The 19,928-nt window shown below is 39.5% G+C and overlaps 1 protein-coding gene across 1 annotated transcript in view; it reads left to right on the plus strand.

The window, feature by feature from the left end:
- Positions 1 to 10,044: 10,044 nt before the first annotated feature.
- The window catches only part of LOC133097382 (V-type proton ATPase subunit B, brain isoform-like), a 38,376-nt gene continuing 28,492 nt past the window's right edge, over positions 10,045 to 19,928 (plus strand). The window contains exons 1-2 of the mRNA XM_061199240.1: positions 10,045 to 10,066; positions 16,125 to 16,180. Coding sequence (XP_061055223.1) covers positions 10,045 to 10,066; positions 16,125 to 16,180 — 78 coding nt within the window. The remainder of the gene's footprint in view (positions 10,067 to 16,124; positions 16,181 to 19,928) is intronic.

Here is a 19,928-nt window from a genome sequence, read left to right on the forward strand (position 1 = left end):
AAAGAATTCTCTTGTTTCTGAGTATCGTGCCTTTTATGTTTCTAATGATACTTGCTTGGAATTCCTAAAAAATATAATTATTTTTACTTTGGAAAGTGCTGAAGTATAGAGTACAGTATAGGATAGATATGTGGTATGAGGTTTGTTATTTAATTTCCTTAATTTAGGGTTGTTAATAATTTTCCTGAATCAAACCATTTCATTTGTATACTGCCTTTGTCATGATTTTGGAAATGTACTCTATGTCTTATTGTCATTATTATTCATGAAATTCTTTAGGAATTTACATTCTTTCTTTGGTTGGGCTGTGCAGATGGGAAGCCACTTTTCTTCCTGCCATATACAAATTTATCCAGCCCACCATAGATATGTAAAACTGCATGAGATTTTTTCAAAGAGAAAAGTTAATACACATCTTTCTTTTTTATTTCCACAATTACCTGAACCATAACCATTTTATTTTGAGGGATGATTAGTGTACTGAAGGAGAGTGATGATGACAACTGCTTTTCTTGCTGAACTTGAGAAAATAAAAAAAATAAAGAGGTGAAGAACAGGTTAGTGAGGTAAGATTATATTTTTACTTGTTATTTCCATGCTACTGAACCTCAGTATTAAAAATACTTCAGGTTAAACATTATCTTCCTTATGATAGCAAATATACTGCCCTTGTGAATGTTTTACTATACCTTTAGAGCTATGAATCTGAGATTGTAAGACTCCATGTCATGATAGGAGTTACTCATCTGTACTTTTGTCCAACTCTCCCATTTTTCTGCCATGTTGCCTATTTTTCATTAATTTGCAAGAGTTGTTTATATATTCTTTCAATGAGCTGTTTGATACTTACAGTGTAAACTGCTGATCACTTTTTTTGTGGTGGTTTATGATAAACAAAGTATTCCATTTTAAGTTCCTAAACATCAATATTCTCTTTAAAGCTTAGGGCTATTTATTCATTTTTTTGGTGACACATTACAATTTTATTTCATTTTCTTACTTTTAAAGTTGAGGTAAAATTCATAAAACATTACATAAAATTCACACAAAACAAACCATTTTAAAGCAAACAATTCAGGGGCATTTAGTATTTTCACAATGTTGTGCAAACACTGTCTCTATCAAAACATTCAACACATATTCATCGCCCCAAAAGAAAACCCCATACTCACAGAGGAGTTATTCCCCACTCCCCTTATTTTTAGGGCTGAATAATATTGTATGTATACACCACAATTTGTTTATCCATTCATGTGTTGATGGACATTTGGGTTAACTTTTTGATTATTGTGAATAGTGCTGCTATGAGCATTCAATAAGTTTTTGTGTAGACAGATGTTTTAAATAATCTTGGGTATACACATAAGAGTGGAATTGCAGGGTCATGTGGTAACTTCATGCTTTCCAAGTTGGCTGCACTATTCTACATTTCCACTACCAATGAATGAGGATTCCAATTTCTCCACATTTTTGCCAACACTCGATACTGTCTGCCTTTTTAATATATCCATCCATATAGGTGTAAAGTGCTATCACATTGGTTTTTTTTTAAACATCTTTATTGGAGTATAATTGCTTCACAATGGTGTGTTGGTTTCTGCTTTATAACAAAGTGAATCAGCTATACATAAACATATATCCCCATATCACCTCCCTCCTGCGTCTCCCTCCCACACTCCCTCTCCCACCCCTCTAGGTGGTCACAAAACACTGAGCTGATCTCCCTGTGCTGTGAGGCTGCTTCCCACTAGCTATCTATTTTACATTTGGTAGTATATATAAGTCCATGCCACTCTCTGACTTCGTCCCAGCTTACCCTTCCCCCTCCCCTTGTCCTGAAGTCCATTCTCTACGTCTGCGTCTTTATTCCTGTCCTGCCTCTAGGTTCTTCAGAACCTTTTTTTTTTTTTTTTTAGATTCCATATATATGTGTTAGCATACAGTATTTGTTTTTCTCTTTCTGACTTACTTCACTCTGTATGACAGACTCTAGGTCCATCCACCTCACTACAAATAACTCAGTTTTGTTTCTTTTTATGGCTGAGTAATATTCCATTGTATATATGTGCCACATCTTTATCCATTCATCTGTCGATGGACACTTAGGTTGCTTCCATGTCCTGGCTATTGTAAATAGAGCTGCAATGAACACTGTGGTACATGACACTTTTTGAATTATAGTTTTCTCAGGGTATATGCCCAGTAGTGGGATTGCTGAGTCATATGGTAGTTCTATTTTTAGTTTTTAAAGGAACCTCCATATTGTTCTCCATAGTGGCTGTATCAATTTACATTCCCACCAACAGTGCAAGAGGGTTCCCTTTTCTCCACACCCTCTCCAGCATTTATTGTTTGTAGATATTTTGATGATGGCCATTCTGACCAGTGTGAGGTGATACCTCATTGTAGTTTTGATTTGCATTTCTCTAATGATTAGTGATGTTGAGCATCATTTCATGTGTTTGTTAGCAATCTGTATATCTTCTTTGGAGAAATGTCTATTTAGGTCTTCTGCCCATTTGTGAATTGGGTTGTTTGTTTTTTTGTTATTGAGCTGCATGAGCTGCTTGTGTATTTTGGAGATTAATCCTTTGTCAGTTGCTTCATTTGCAAATATTTTCTCCCATTCTGAGGGTTGTCTTTTCGTCTTGTTTATGGTCTCCTTTGCTGTGCAAAAGTTTTTAAGTTTCATTAGGTCCCATTTGTTTATTTGTGTTTTTATTTCCATTTCTCTAAGAGGTGGGTCAAAAGGATCTTGCTGTGATATATGTCATGGAATGTTCTGCCTATGTTTTCCTCTAAGAGTTTCATAGTATGTGGCCTTACATTTAGGTCTTTAATCCATTTTGAGTTTATTTTTGTGTATGGTGTTAGGGAGTGTTCTAATTTCATTCTTTTACATGTAGCTGTCCAGTTTTCCCAGCACCACTTATTGAAGAGGCTGTCTTTTCTCCATTGTATAATCTTGCCTCCTTTATCAAAAATAAGGTGACCATAGGTGTGTGGGTTTATCTCTGGGCTTTTTATCCTGTTCCATTGATCTATATTTCTGTTTTTGTGCCAGTACCATACTGTCTTGATTACTGTAGCTTTGTAGTATAGTCTGAAGTCCAGGACCCTGATTCCTCCAGCTCCGTTTTTCTTTCTCAAGATTGCTTTGGCTATTTGGGGTCTTTTGTGTTTTTATACAAATTGTGAAATTTTTGGTTCTAGTTCTGTGAAAAATGCCATTGGTAGTTTGATAGGGATTGCTTTGCATCTGTAGATTGCTTTGGTTATTATAGTCATTTTCACAGTGTTGATTCTTCCATTTCAAGAACATGGTATATCTCTCCATCTGTTTGTATCATCTTTAATCAGTGTCTTATAGTTTTCTGCATACAGGTCTTTTGTCTCCTTAGGTAGGTTTATTACTAGGTATTTTATTCTTTTTGTTGCAATGGTAAATGGGAGTGTTTCCTTAATTTGTCTTTCAGATTTTTCATCATTAGTGTATAGGAATGCGAGAGATTTCTGTGCATTAATTTTGTATCCTGCTACTTTACCAAATTCATTGAGTAGCTCTAATAGTTTTCTGGTAGCATCTTTAGGATTCTCTATGTATAGTATCATGTCATCTGCAAACAGTGACAGCCTTACTTCTTTTCCGATTTGGATTCTTTTTATTTCTTTTTCGTAACTGATTGCTGTGGCTAAATCTTCCAAAACTATGTTGAATAATAGTCGTGAGAGTGGACAACCTTGTCTTGTTCCTGATCTTAGAGGAAATGCTTTCAGTTTTTCACCATTGAGAATGATGTTGGCTGTGCGTTTGTCATATATGGCCTTTATTATGTTGAGGTCAGTTCCCTGTATGCCTACTTCCTGGAGGGTTTTTATCATAAATGGGTGTTGAATTTTGTCAAAAGCTTTTTCTGCATCTATTGAGGTGATCATATGGTTTTTCTCCTTCAATTTGTTAATATGGTTTATCACATTGATTGATTTGCATATATTGAAGAATCCTTGCATTCCTGGGATAAACCCCACTTGATCATGGTGTATGATCCTTTTAATGTGCTGTTGTATTCTGTTTGCTAGTATTTTTTTTTAAATAAATTTATTTATTTATTTGTGGATGCGTTGGGTCTTTGTTGCTGTGCTCAGGCTTTTCTCTAGTTGTGGCAAGGGGGTCTACTTTTCGCTGCGGTGTGCGGGCTTCTCAGTGTGGTGGCTTCTCTTGTTGTGGAGCACAGGCTCTCGGTGTGCAGGCTTCAGTAGTTGTGGCTCACGGGCTCTAGAGTGCAGGCTCACTAGTTGTGGCACATGGGCTTAGTTGCTCTCCATCATGTGGGATCTTCCCGGACCAGGGCTCAAACCCGCGTCTCCTGCACTGGCAGGCAGATTCTCAACCACTGTGCCACCATGGAAGCCCTGTTTGCTAGTATTTTGTTGAGGATTTTTGCATCTATGTTCATCAGTGTCACATTGGTTTTTAAATTTTTTATTTCCTTGGGACTTCCCTGGTGGCACAGTGGTTAAGAATCTGCCTGCCAATGCAGGGGACGTGGGTTCGAGCCCTGGTCTGGGAAGATCCCACATGCCGCAGAGCAACTAAGCCTGTGCACCACAACTACTGAGCCTGCACTCTGGAGCCTGTGAGCCACAACTACCGAGCCTGCGTGCCACAACTACTGAAGCCTGCATGCCTAGAGCCTGTGCTCTGCAACGAGAAGCCACAACAATGAGAAGCCTGTGCACCTCAACGAAGTGTAGCCCCTGCTCGCCGCAACTAGAGAAAGCCTGCACACAGTAACGAAGACCCAATGCAGCCAAAAATAAATAAATAAATAAAATAAATATGTGAATAAAATTTGTATTTCCTTAATGTCTGCTGTTGTTGAGAAACTTTTCATGTGCTTATTGGCCATTTATATACCTTCTTTGGAGAAATGTCTACTCAGATCCTTAGCCCATTTTAAATTGGATTATTTATTTGTTATTGATTTGTAAGAGAGTTCTTTATATATTCCAGATACACATCCCTAAGATACAGGATTTGAAAAAAATTCCTATTGTGTGCATTTTCTTTTATCTTTCTTAATAGTGTCTTTTGAAACCCAAAGCTTTTACTTTTGTTTGATGAAGTACAATTTATCAATTTTTTTCTTTGGTTGCTTGTGCTTTCGTTGTCATATTTAAGAAAACATTGCCCAATCTGAAGATTTACATCTGTTTTCTCAAAGCTTTATAGTTTTACTTCTTACATTTATGCCTATGATCTATTAATTTGTGTGTATGCTGTGAGATAAGGGTCCAACTTCATTCTTTTGCATGTGGCTATTCAATTGTTCTTAGCACTATTTGCCCATTGAATTTTCTTGGCACCCTTGTTGAAAACCAGTTAACCATAAATGTATGAATTTTTTCTGGACATTTAATTCTATTTCATTTATCTCTATGTCTATTCTTATGCCAGTACCACAGAATCTTCATTACTGTAGCTTTATGGTATATTTTGAAATGTGGTAATGTGGAGTCCTCCAACTTTTTGGGTCCTTGAGACTGGCCCTTCCTCACTGAATGGTCTCAGCACTCTTGTCAAAAATCATTTGATCCTATATGTGAGGGTTTATTTCTGGGTTGTCTATTCTGTTCCATATATATATATATATATATATATATATATATATATATATATATCTTTATGCCAGTACCACACTGTTTTGATTATTGTAACTTTTTAGTATATTTTGAAATCAGGGATGGTTATTTCTCTAGTTTCGGTCTTCTTTTTCAAGATTTTTTTGGCTATTTGTGGTCCCTTGAGATTTCATATGAATTTTATTTCTGCAAAAACCTCTGTTGGGTTTTTGACAGGGATTGCATAAAATCTATAGATCTCTTTGGCAAGCATTTACCTATTAACAACATTAAATTTTTCAATTCATGAACATAGCATGTCTTTCCATTTATTTGTGTCTTCTTTAATTTCCTTCATCAATATTTTATAGTTTTCAGTGTACTAGTCCTTCACCTCCTTAATTAGGTTTATTTCTAAATATTTTACTGCTTTTGGTGCTATTTATTGTAAGTGGAATTGTTTCTCAATTATCTTTCAAATTGTTCACTGTTAGTGTAGAGAAATCTGATTTTTGTGTTGATTTTTTATCCTGCAACTTCACTGAACTTATTTAATGGTTTCCTTTGCTGTGCAAAACTTTTAAGTTTAATTAGGTCCCATTTATTTCTTTTTGCTTTTATTTCCATTCCTCTAGGAGAGGGATCTAAAAAAATATAGCTGTGATTTATGTCAAAGAGTGTTCTGCCTATGTTTTCCCCTAGGACTTTTATAGTATCCAGTCTTATGTTTAGGTTTTTAATCTGTTTTGAGCTTATTTTTGTATATGGTGTTAGAGAATGTTCTAATTTCATTCTTTTACATGTAGCTGTCAGTTTTCCCAGCACTTCTTGTTGAACAGACTGTCTTTTCTCCACTGTATATTCTTGCCTCCCATGTCATAGATTAATTGATCCTAAGTGCATGGGTTTATTTCCGGGCTTTCTATCCTGTTCCATTGATCTATATGTCTGTTTTTTGTGCCAGTACCATACTGTTTTGATTGCTGTAGCTTTTCTGACGTCAGGTAGTGTCATTCCTCCAGCTCTGTTCTTCTTTCTCAAGATTGCTTTGGCTATTCAGGATCTTCTGTGTTTCCATAGAAGTTAAAAATTTTTTTGTTCTAGTTCTGTGAAAAATGCCATTGGTAATGTGATAGGGATTGCATTGAATCTGTAGATTTCCTTGGGTAGTATCATTTTAACAATATTGATTCTTCCAATCCAAGAACAGTAGATCTTTCCATTTGTTTGTGTCATCTTCAATTTCTTTCATCAGCATCTTATAGTTTTTGGAGTACAGGTCTTTTGCCTCCTTAGGTAGGTTTATTCTTAGGTATTTTATTCTTTTTGATGCAATAGTAAATGGGATTGTTTCCTTAATTTCTCTTTCTGGTATTTTATTGTTAGTGTATAGGAATGCAACAGATTTTTGTATATTAATTTTGTATCCAGCACTTTACCGCTGAGGTCTAGGAGTTTTCTGGCAGCGTCTTTAGGATTTTTTATGTATAGCATCATGTCATCTGCAAACAGTGACAGTTTTACTTCTTCTTTTCCAATTTGGATTCCTTTTATTTCTTTTTCTTCTCTGATTGCTGTGACTAGGACTTCCAATACTATATTGAATAAAATTGGTGAGAGTGGGCATCCTTGTCTTGTTCCTGAACTTAGAGGGAATGCTTTCAGTTTTTCACTGTTGAGTATGATGTTAGCTGTGGGTTTGTCATATATGACCTTTATTATGTTGAGGTATATTCCCTCTATGCCCGCTTTCTGAAGAGTTTTTTTATCATAAATGGTTGTTGAATTTTATCAATTTTTTTCTGCATCTTTTGAGACGATCATGTGGGTTTTATTCTTGAATTTGTTAATGTGGTGTATCACATTGATTGATTTGTGGATATTGAAAAATCTTTGAATCTCTGGGATAAATCCCACTTGGTCATGATGTATGATCATTTTAATGTATTGTTGGAGTTGGTTTGCTAGTATTCCATTGAGGATTTTTGCATCTATGTCATCAGTGATATGGGCTTGTAATTTTCTTTTTTTGTGATATTGTTGTCTGGTTTTGCTATCAGGGTGATGGTAGCCTCATAGAATGAGTTGGGAAGTGTTTCTTCCTCTGCAATTTTTTGGAATAGTTTCAGAAGTATATCTGTGAAGTCTTCTCTAAATGTTTGGTAAAATTCACCTGTGAAGCCATGTAGTCCTGAACTTTTGCTTGGTGGGAGTTTTTAAATTACTGATTTAATTTTATTACTGGTGATTGCTCTGTTCATATTTTCTATTTCTTCCTGGTTCAGTCTTGGGAGATTGTACCTTTCTAAGAATGTGTCCATTTCTTCTAGGTTGTCCATTTTATTGGCATATATTGAATAGTTGCCTGTAGTAGTGTCTTATGGTCCTTTGTACTTCTGTGTATTTTTCATTTCTAATTTTATTGATTTGGGCCCTCTCCCGTTTTTTTCCTGATAGGTCTGGCTAAAGATTTGTCAGTTTGTTTAACTTTTCAAAGAACCAGCTTTTAGTTTTATTAATCTTTTCTATTGTTTTTTTAGTCTCATTTTTATCTGCTCTGACCTTTATGATTTCTTTCTTTGTACTAACTTTGGGTTTTGTTTGTTCTTTCTCTAGTTGCTTTAGTTGTAACATAAGGTTGTTTATTTGACATTTTTCTTGTTTGCTGAGGTAAGTTTGTATCACTATAAGCTTCCCTCTTAGAACTGCTTTTGCTGTGTCCCATAGGTTTTGGATCCTCATGTTTTCATTTTCATTTGTCTCTAGGTATTTTTTGACTTCCTCTTTGATTTCTTCAGTGATCCATTGGTTGTTTATTAGCATGTCATTTAGCCTTCACATGTTTGTGTTTTTTGCAGTTTTTTTCCTTATAGTTGATTTCTAGCCTCATAGTGTTGTGGTCAGTAAAGATGCTTGCTATGATTTCAGTTTTCTTCAATTTACCAAGGCTTGCAGGGTGGCCCAGGATGTGATCTATCCTGGAGAACGTTTCATGTGCACTTGAAAAGAATGTGTATCCTGCTGCTTTTGGATGGAATGCTCTATAAATATCAATTAAGTCTATGTGGTCTAATGTGTCAGTTTCCTTTAGTACATTCACAATATTGTGCAACCAGTACCTATAAGTTCCAAAACATTTTCATCACCTCAAAAAACACCACATACCCACTGCACAGTCACTTCCATTCTCCCCTATTCTAACTCCTCATAACCATCCATCTTCTGTGTCTATATGTTTACCTATGGATATTTCATATAAATGTAATTGTAAACTACATCATCTTTTGTGTATGACTTCTTTCATTTAGCATAGCTTTTATTTTTATTTATTTATTCATTTTGTTTATTTTTATTTTTGGCTGCGTTGGGTCTTTGTTGTTGTGCATGGGCTTTTCTCTAGTTGTGGCGAGTGGGGGCTACTCTTCGTTGCAATGCACGGGCTTCTCATTGTGGTGGCTTCTCTTGTTGTGGAGCATGGGCTCTAGGCATGCAGGCTTCAGTAGTTGTGGTGCACAGGCTTAGTTGCATCCATGGCATGTGGGATCTTCCTGCACCAGGGCTCGAACCCGTGTCCCTGCATCGGCAGGTGGATTCTTAAACGCTGCACCACCAGGGAAGGCCCTAGCTAGCTTTTAAATATTCACCCACATTGTAGCATTTATGAGTACTTCATTCCTTTTTATGGCTGAATAACATTTCATTGTATGTATATATTACAATTTGTTTATCCACTTATCTGTTGATGGACATTTGGGTTGTTTCCATCTTTTGGCTATTATAAATAATACTGCTGTAAAGATCTGTGCTCAGGTTTTTGTTTGAACCCCTGTCTACAATTAGTTTGAGTCTATAGTTAGGAATGGAATTGCTGGGTTGTATGGAGTTCTGTTTTTAACTTTTCAAGGAACTGTCAAACTGTTTTTACACAATGACTGAACCATTTTATACTCCCTACAGCAGTGTACAAAGGTTCCAATTTCTGCACATCCTTACCAACACTTGTTATTTTTTCTTTCTTTTTTTTAAATTTTAGCCATCCTAGTGGGTGTGAAGTGGTATCTCATTGTGGTTTTGATTTTCATTTTCCTAATGACTAATGATGTTGAACAGTTTTCATGTTGGAGAAATGTCTATTCAAGTCTTTTGCCCATTTTTTAATAGAGTTGCTTTTTGTTGTTGAGTTATGAAAGTTATTTATATATTCTGGATACTGAACACTTATCAGGTATGTGATTTGCAAATATTTTCTTCTATTCTATAAGGTTATCTTTTCACCTTTTGATAATCTCATTTGGTGCCCAAAAGTTTTTAATTTTGATGAAGTTCAATTTTTTCATCCTCAATAATATTAACAGCTGATTTCTCATCGGAAACCATGGAGGCCAGATGCAGTAGTATTGCAGGAAAATGGGGCATAAGAGGATGGTCATGTCTCAGGTCTCAGGTGAGTTCCTGGGATGGGCTGCCAAGAAAGGGTCCCTGGCTTCACGCAGGAAAGAATTCAAGAGCAAGCCATCGTAAAGTGAAAGTGAGTTTATCTAAAGTGATACACCTTCAACAGACAGAACGCAGGCCATCTAAGAAAGTGAGAGTGGCCCCGAGGTATGGGGTTGTTAGTTTTATGGGCTGGGTAATTTCATAGACTAACAAGTGGGAGGATTATTCCAACTGTTTTGGGGAAGAGGCAGGGATTTCCATGACATGGGCCACTGCCCACTTTTTGGCCTTTTATGGTCAGCCTTGGAACTGTCATGGCACCTGTGGGTGTGTCACTTAGCATGCTAATGTATTACAATGAGCATATAATGAGGCTCAAGGTCTACTGGAAGTTGAACCTTCTGCCATCTTGGACCTAATCAGTTCTAACCATTTTCTGTCATATCCCATTCTTCTCAATGGCTATGTCATTCTTTTAATGGTTTTGCCCTGCCTCCTTCCATCTTGTCTCAGTATGAGGATATATTCAAGTGCTGGGAGGAAAAAAAGCTTGTCAAATGAAGTATTCTATATCCAACAAAACTATCCTTCAAAAATGAAGAAAAATTAACATATTTTGAGCTATACAAAAACAAAGAATTCATTGGTAACAGACCTACCTCACTAAAGGGGTGACATTAGCAAAAATGTCGGAGTAGATAGTTCCAGGGGCCTACCCCTCAATAGAAACACTGAAAAATCGAGTAAAAATGATAAGAATCAACTTAGTTAGAATTGTTGAAAACAGAGGTTTTCAGCAACCAAGAGAAGGCTGAATCAAGAAAAAGTCAACTTTAAAGTGGTAGGAAAGCATTACAACATTTTTACTTGTACTTGACCTACACCCTTCATCAGCTTGGCAGCGGTCTTGAGAAAAGAAGTTTTTATTCCCAGCATGGGACCCTGGTCCCTGGTTCTAGAGGGAGCAGAGAAGACCTTATTTGCAAAGAATTGTGTTTGTCTGCTTTGACCTGTCTTGGATACTACCTGAAAGACTGATAGAAGGTGCCTGTCTGTTTCATCTAATTTGGAATTCTCTCAGGCCAAAAAATTGGCTACACAGATGGCATTCCTCAGAAACACTGTAAGGCAAATGAACAAACTTCTTCAGCCCAGGGCAAAGGATTACAGTTGAGGAAAATAATAAATATGCAAAAGCCTGGGAAGAAAAGCTAGGGAAAGACTTCCTTTGGGAAATTAGGGCTTTCAAAAGTGCCTGTGTATAGTGGGTAATTTGGAAAGACATGCATATAACCTAGGCATGACACATGCTCAGAAAAGACCTGAGAAGATTCTGAGCTTTCATCTCTGGCTGATCTCTAGGCTCAGCACAAACAGGAAGTGAAGGTGAAGGCAGAGTTGTAATTGGCCTGGCTATGCAATAAAGGAGTGCCTAAACACAGAATCAATCTGAGAAAACTGGGAGAAGTTTTTATTTTCCTTTTTTTATTCTTAGGCATTAGGGGACTTTTAGCTTCCTAGCAACTTTTCAAACCCTTATGAATATCTCATTACCCAGTTTTTCCTTTTACACTATTTGGCTGGTCTATTGTTTGCCCCCACTATTATTCACTGCCTCAGGTCACTGCAAATTTAAACAATTGCCTGTAATTGTTCTTGACAAACACCCCCAAAGAAGGCTTTTCACACTGAGCTCTAAGGTCAAATAAAGTTAGTCCTCAAAGCAGGGTTTCCAGGGAACCACTGGTCAGATCAAGTAATGATAATTCTCTGGTAATGGAGCTTTGAAAAATCTCCAAACTTGTTCTGATCCTTCCAGTGGCTGGCAGGCTGCTGGTTTTCACTGTGATTGGGGGCTCTTAGTTTTCAAAGCTACCATGGATCTGGAGAGTGGAGGATGGAACTAGTGCAAGTTAAAGCACAACAAAACAAACTTAAAAGTTTTTGCACAGCAAAGGAAAACATAAACAGAACAAAAAGACAAGCTATGGACTGGGAGAAAATATTTGCAAATGATGAGACTGACAAGGGCTTAATTTCCAAAATACACAAACATCTCCTACAACTCAATTACAAAAAAACAAGCAACCCAATCAAAAACTGGGCAGGAGATCTAACTAGATATTTCTCCAAAGAAGACATACAGATGGCCAACAGGCACATGAAAAGATGCTCAACATCATTAATTATTAGAGAAATGCAAATCAAAACTACAATCACCTCACACCAGTCAGAATAGCCATCATTAAAAAGTCTACCAATATAAATGCTGGAAAGGTTTTGAAGAAAAGGGAAACCTCCTACACTGCTGGTGGGAATGTAAATTGGTACAGCCACTATGTAAAACAATATGGAGGTTCCTTAAAATACTAAAAGTAGAGTTACCATATGATCCAGCAATCCCATTCTTGGGCATATATACAGAGAAAACTCTAATTCGAAAAGATGCATGCACCTCAATGTTCATACCAGTACTATTTACAATAGCCAAGACATGGGAGCGACCTAAATGCCCATCAACAGATGAATGGATAAAGATGTGGTATGTATGTATATGTATGTGTATATATATTGATTAACCAAGATGGTGGAGTAGAAGGACGTGCTCTCACTCCCTCTTGCGAGAACACCAGAATCACAACTGGCTGCTGGAGAATCATCGACAGGAAGACACTGGACTTCACCAAGGAGGATACCCCACGTCCAAGGACAGAGGAGAAGCCACAGTGAGACGGTAGGAGGGGCTCAATCAGAGTAAAATCAAATCCCATAACTGCTGGGTGGGTGACTCACAGACTGGTGAACACTTATACCACAGAAGTCCACCCACTGGAGTGAAAGTTCTGAGCCCCACGTCAGGCTTCCCAACCTGGGGGTCCAGCAACGGGAGGAGGAATTCATAGAGAATCAGACTTTGAAGCCTAGTGGGAATTGATTGCAGGACTTTGACAGGACTGGGGGAAACAGAGACCCCACTCTTGGAGGGCGCACATGGAATAGTGTGTGCATCGGGACCCAGGGGAAGGAGCAGTGACCCTGGGGGAGACTGAACCAGACATACCTGCTAGTGTTGGAGGGTCTCCTGCAGGGGCGGGGGCTGGCTCTGTTTCACTGTGGGGACAAGGACACTGGCAGCAGAGGTTCTGGGAAGTACTCCTTGGCGTGAGCCCTCCCAGAGTCTGTCATTAGCCCCACCAAAGAGCCCAGGTAGGCTCCAGTGTTGGGTTGCCTCAGGCAAAACAACCAACAGGGAGGGAACCCAGCCCCACCCATCAACAGTCAAGTGGATTAAAGTTTTACGGAGCTCTGTCCGCCACAGCAACAGTCAGGTCTACCCACCACCAGAGCCTCCCATCAAGCCTCTTAGATAGCCTCAACCACCAGAGGGTAGACAGCAGAAGCAAGAAAAACTACAATCCTGCAGCCTGTGGAACAAAAACCACATTTACAGAAAGACAGACAAGATGAAAAGGCAGAGGGCTATATACCAGATGAAGGAACAAGAATAAACCCCAGAAGAACAACGAAATGAAGTGGAGATAGGCAACCTTCCAGAAAAAGAATTCAGAATAATGATAGTGAAGATGATCCAGGACCTCGGCATAAGAATGGAGGCAAAGATTGAGAAGATGCAAGAAATGATTAACAAAGACCTAGAAGAATTAAAGAACAAACAAACAGAGATGACCAATACAATAACTGAAATGAAAACTACACTAGAAGGAATCAATAGGAGAATAACTGAGGTAGAAGAAGGGATAAGTGACCTGGAAGACAGAATGGTGGAATTCACTGCTGAGGAACAGACTAAAGAAAAAAGAATGAAAAGAAATGAAGACAGCCTAAGAGACCTCTGGGACAACATTAAATGCAACAACATTCACATTATAGGGGTCCCAGAAGGAGAAGAGAGAGAGAAAGGACCAGAGAAAATATTTGAAGAGATTATAGTTGAAAACTTCCCTAACATGGGAAAGGAAACAGCCACCCAAGTCCAGGAAGCGCGGAGAGTCCCATACAGGATAAACCCAAGGAGAAACACGCCGAGACACATAGTAATCAAAGTGGCAAAAATTAAAGAAAACATGTTTCTAATGTAGTTCACTTTGCATATCCACATAGCAATTTTAGATAGTAATTGAAAAAATATTTGGATTCTTTTAAAATGAGAACAATGAGGGAATTCCCTGGAGGTCCAGTGGTTAGGACTCGCATGGCGCTTTCACTGCCATGGCGTGGGTTTAATCCCCAGTTGGGAAGCTAAGATCCTGCAAACCGTGTGGCGAGGCCAAAAATAAAAATAAAATAAAAGAGAACAATGAAGAAATTGTTTTAGGGGTAGAACTTATTTTTAAGAGTATTAGATTATTTTAAAACAATGGGGAGGATTAACATAAAAGTAGCAGAATATGTGACAACTGGGATATTTATTTTTAATTAATTATTTATTTATTTTTTTGGCTGTGTTGGGTCTTCGTTTCTGTGCAAGGGCTTACTCTAGTTGCGGCGAGCGGGGGCCCCTCTTCATCGCGTTGCGCGGGCCTCTCACTATCGTGGCCTCTCTTATTGCGGAGCACAGGCTCCAGTCGCGCAGACTCAGTAGTTGTGGCTCACGGGCCTAGTTGCTCCACGGCATGTGGGATCTTCCCAGACCAGGGCTCGAACCCGTGTCCCCTGCATTAGCAGGCAGATTCTCAACCACTGCGCCACCAGGGAAGCCCCAACAACTGGGATATTTCTAATAATCTTGGAGGCATGATTAATTTGTTTACATTGCCATCCATTCAAGTAACTTAATATTTAAAATTTGTGACTTGCTTTTTATCTAAGGTTGAAAAAAAATGAAGTAATTAGGAGCCTCTGTTGATCATTACAATTACAAATGTATTCAAGCAAATATTTAGTGTGAGGATTTAAAGGTCCTCAGTATGAAAGACTAGGGTTCGTGACAGTGCTCGCCTGCCCTGTCTCAGTGTTTCTACCAGGGCACTTGCTTCCTGGCTAAAGAAATTATGTTTTTAAATTCTGAAGCCCCTTGAATGGACAGACTGGTTATTAAATGGTTTCCTCATTCTTGGGAGTCTACATTCATGCCAGAAATTTCTGTCTAAGACATCATAAGAAATCAAGCAAGTGAAGAATTCCCAGTTGGTTGACAGCTTCTTATACATTATTTTAGGTCTTGTAAACATTTATTTCATTTGTTTTTTCAGCTTTTCTGATCATGAAATTTAGTTAAGTCTGACATTGTTAGAATTGCTTTCCTGACTGTTCTGATTTATACCTGATTACCATTCATTATACTCGGCATGTATGTAGGTGTGATACAATTTAATGACAGCTACCTCCTTTCTAAAATGAGAGATTTGGGTAGTTTGTTGCTAGGGCATAATTTGCAGTAGAAAATATAAGCTTCTACAATGACAGTAACGTTTGACTTTTTTTTTTTTAAAGGATACTTATATGATCTCTGACCTTTCATTCCATCCCCCTTCATAAACTCCTTTTTTTTCATTGTTTTTATGATACTATTTAATCATGGCATTTTATCTTAACAGACTACATTTTGTCAGATTTCTTTTGTGAGTTTTGTCACTTCTGCTTAAAGTTAAGGATTCCCTTCTCCTTCTCTACTTGGCTAAGTGCTACCTTTTCTGTAAAGCTTTTTCTTTTCTAAGTGAGAACCATTGCAGAGTCTTTCCTGTGCTCCCACAGACCCTCAGCACACCTCTGGTAGAGCCCTTACCTCCCCCTTCTCCATATAAAATTGTGAACTCTTGTGGGAACTCTCCCTCTTTACCTTTGTTTTTGTATTCTGGGTCCTTGAAACAATGTGACTTAGAGTAAGAATTAAAAATGTTTTTGGTTTGATGAAGGGGATTATGAGAAGTTGTACAGATGCAGGCATATTTTATAAATTCAATGAAAAATTTCATACTTTTTGAGTGTTCCATATAATAATAGATATGATAAAGTAGAGAGAGGTTCTTTTTGGTAATACCAGAGAGATCATTTAGACTGTTGTCCTGTTTGACAAGAACTGACTTTTTTGTGTTTCTTTCCAGCATACAAGACAGTATCAGGAGTTAGTGGTCCACTAGTGATCTTAGATCATGTTAAGGTAATACCACTATCATTATCGTCTAACCATTTAAGAAGTTAAAAGCATAGTATTAAGTACTGTTTAGTACACTTTAAGTTTTTTGTTATGATTTTTTTAAGCCATTCCTTGGTCGGAATGTCAGTGCTATATGGAGACAAGAATTTTAGGTCAGAAGTCAGAAGATGGGATTCTAGTACTGGATCTGTTGTGGATTCTGTTTGTGGCTTTGAGTCCCTTGTCTGCAAAATTTAAAATTTTATTTGTTTGTTAATCATACCTCACAGGTTTATTAGGAAAACAACAGTAATATTTGTGTGTTTTATGACTTGGAGGATATTATTTAGATATACAGTATCTTGTGGCTCTTGTCATAGACTACTGTGTGTTATAACTACTTGTTACATTTTTGTCTTCTCTACTAAATTTTAAGGTCTTTGAGTGAGTAAACAATGTTACTTTTGTCTTTGAGGGCCTGACACTGGTATTCAAGTAATGAATAAACAACAGATTATCTCAACAGTGACTAAAACCATAAAGCAGAGAATAGTTTTTACTTATTCAGTTTGTTGAAAGACTCTTTAGTTACATGGGTTTTTTTAGCCACACCTATACATAAGAATTATCTTAGAAAAAGAGGCATAGAATATAGTCTATAATTGAATAGACTTCACCCTGGGTGAAGCCTCCTGCCTGAGTTCAGTGATTAAAATATCTTCAGAGGAGATAATTTGTATAATATGCTCTGTAGAACAGTAATTCTGCATTGGTTGTTGTTGGGAGTGGATCAGGGGGAAAGGTACACAGTTAGTTTGTTGAGAGAAGTAATGGCAGAAGTATGTTTGGCATGTGGCCCCTCTGGAAGCAGAAAATAAATTGAAAAACATTTCTTAAAAGAAAGGGCAAAGTGCACTGTCTCTTCAGCTTTATCACTAAGATATTTTTGTGCATGACAAGGTACCTATACAAATTAATTGCAAGATTAAGCGTATAGCTTACTCCTGGCCACAGTTTCATACTAGCCTGCAGTTTGATTCAAAGCCTCAGTATACAAGTTGTACAGGGTTTAGGCAGGTGCCCGTTAATATTTTGTGAAAGGATGAAGCATACACTTTTATTTTGGGGGGAAGTATTGAAAGCATTATTTGCTACTTTGTCCTTTATTTCTTCTTTTTTATATACTTTTTTTTTTTAAAGAGATCTTTCTTTTTTTTTTAATTCTTTATTTTTTATTTATTTATTTTTGGATATGTTGGGTCTTCGTTTCTGTGTGAGGGCTTTCTCCAGTTGTGGCAAGCGGGGGCCACTCTTCATCGCGGTGTGCGGGCCTCTCACTATCGCGGCCTTTCTTGTTGCGGAGCACAGGCTCCAGACGCGCAGGCTCAGTAGTTGTGGCTCACGGGCCTAGTTGCTCCGCGGCATGTGGGATCTTCCCAGACCAGGGCTCGAATCCGTGTCCCCTGCATTAGCAGGCAGATTCTCAACCACTGCGCCACCAGGGAAGCCCCTATATACTTTTTATTGGATAAAATTTTTGACTCATATTTTAAAAATATGAAGCTTTTATATTAGTAAATATATTTTCAAAAACAGTTAAAAATATTCATGCTTCAACTATGTTAAGTGCTGAACTCAGCACCAAAAATACACAATACAAATACATAAGTGTCTAATTGGTAAGTGCTATGAAGGGTGAGTGCAGGATGCTATGAGAGTCAATAATGGGAAGGACTTAGAAAACTTCTTGGGGGAAGTAATTTTAAGAAAGCTGAAAAAGTTTTATTGAATGTTTGTTTGGGGTATAACTCCAGCTGAGGAAAAACTGGTAAATAAAGTTTATGTAGTTGTAAGAATGGCTTTATACCACCAGATTTAGAGTGTTGTTTTGTTTGTTTTTAGTTTTTGGCTCCTATTTTTAACTTAAAACGTACACATAGGATCAAGGAATAGATAATTTTATACAAATTGTATCAGAATAGATGATGATGGAGACTGCTGTCCAACTCATTTTCTGAAGGTAGCACATCTTTGATTCCCAAACCAGACAAAGGATAGTATCAGAAAAGAAACAATGTAGCTATTCTCATTTACAAGCATAGATTCCAAAATTCTTAATAAAAATGTTCTCATGTATTGGATATTAGCAAAAATATACTTTAAAAACTCAACAGGAAAGAGGGCAAGATGGCGGAAGAGTAAGACGCAGAGATCACCTTCCTTCCCACAGATACAGTAGAAATACATCTGCACGTGGAACTGCTCCTACAGAACACCCACTGAACGCTGGCAGAAGACGTCAGACCTCCCAAAAGGCAAGAAAATCCCCACATACTTGGGTAGGGCAAAAGAAAAAAGAAATAACACAGACAAAAGAATAGGGACGGGACCGGCACCAGTGGGGGGAGCTGTGAAGGAGGAAAGGTTTCCACACACTAGGAAGCCCCTTCGCAGGCAGAGACTGCGGGTGGCAGAGGGGGGAAGCTTCAGAGCCACGGAGGAGAGCGCAGCCACAGGGGTGTGGAGGGCAAAGCGGAGAGATTCCCACACAGAGGATCGGCGCCGACCAGCACTCACCAGCCTGAGAGGCTTGTCTGCTCAGCCACCGGGGTGGGCAGGGGCTGGGAGCCGAGGCTCCGGCTTCGGTCGGATCGCAGGGAGAGGACTGGGGTTGGCGGCGTGAACGCAGCTTGAAGGGGCTAGTGCACCACAGCTAGCTGGGAGGGAGCCCGAGAAAAAGACTGAAGCCGCCGAAGAGGAAAGAGACTTTTTCTTGCCTCTTTGTTTCGCGGCACGCAAGGAGAGGGGATTCAGAGCGCCGCCTAAACGAGCTCCAGAGATGGGCGCGAGCCGCGGCGATCAGCGCGGATCCCACAGCAACAGGGGCACAGAGGGAAAAACGGAGAGATTCCCGCACAGAGGCTCGGCGCCGAGCAGCACTCACCAGCCCGAGAGGCTTGTCTGCTCACCAGCTGGGGCGGGCGGGGGCTGGGAGCTGAGGCGCGGGCTTCAGTCGGATCACAGGGAGAGGACTGGGGTTGGCGGCGTGAACGCAGCTTGAAGGGGCTAGTGCACCACAGCTAGCCGGGAGGGAGCCCGAGAAAAAGTCTGCAGCTGCCGAAGAGGCAAGAGACTTTTTCTTGCCTCTTTGTTTCGCGGCGCGCAAGGAAAGGGGATTCAGAGCGCCGCTTAGGTGAACTCCAGAGACAGGCGCGAGCCGCGGCTATCAGCGCGGACCCCAGAGACGGGCGCGAGCCGCGGTTGTCGGCGCGGTCCCCAGAGGCGGGCGTGGGACGCTAGGGCTGCTGCTGCGACCACCGGAAGGCCTGTGTGCGGCCGCGGGTCGCTCTCCGCGCCGCCCCTCCCGGGAGCCGGTGCAGCCCGCCGCGGCCAGGCTCCCGTGATCCGGGGACAACTTCCCCGGGAGGGCGCATGGCGCGCCTCAGGCTGCTGCAACGTCACGTCGGCTTCTGCCGCCGCGGGCTCGCCCCGCCTCCTCCGTACCGCTCCCTCCCGCCGGCCTGACTGAGCCAGAGCCCCCAATCAGCTGCTCCTTTAACCCCGTTCTGTCTGGGCGGGGAACAGACGCCCTCAGGCGACCTACACGCAGAGGCGGCTCCAAATCCAAAGCTGAATCCCGGGAGCTGTACGAACAAAGAAGAGAAAGGGAAATCTCTCCCAGCAGCCTCAGAAGCAGCGGATTAAAGCTCCACAAACAACTTGATGTGCCTGCATCTGTTGAATACCTGAATAGACAACGAATCATCCCAAA

Source organism: Eubalaena glacialis, chromosome 9, assembly GCF_028564815.1.
Source record: "Eubalaena glacialis isolate mEubGla1 chromosome 9, mEubGla1.1.hap2.+ XY, whole genome shotgun sequence".
Lineage (NCBI taxonomy): Eukaryota > Metazoa > Chordata > Mammalia > Artiodactyla > Balaenidae > Eubalaena > Eubalaena glacialis.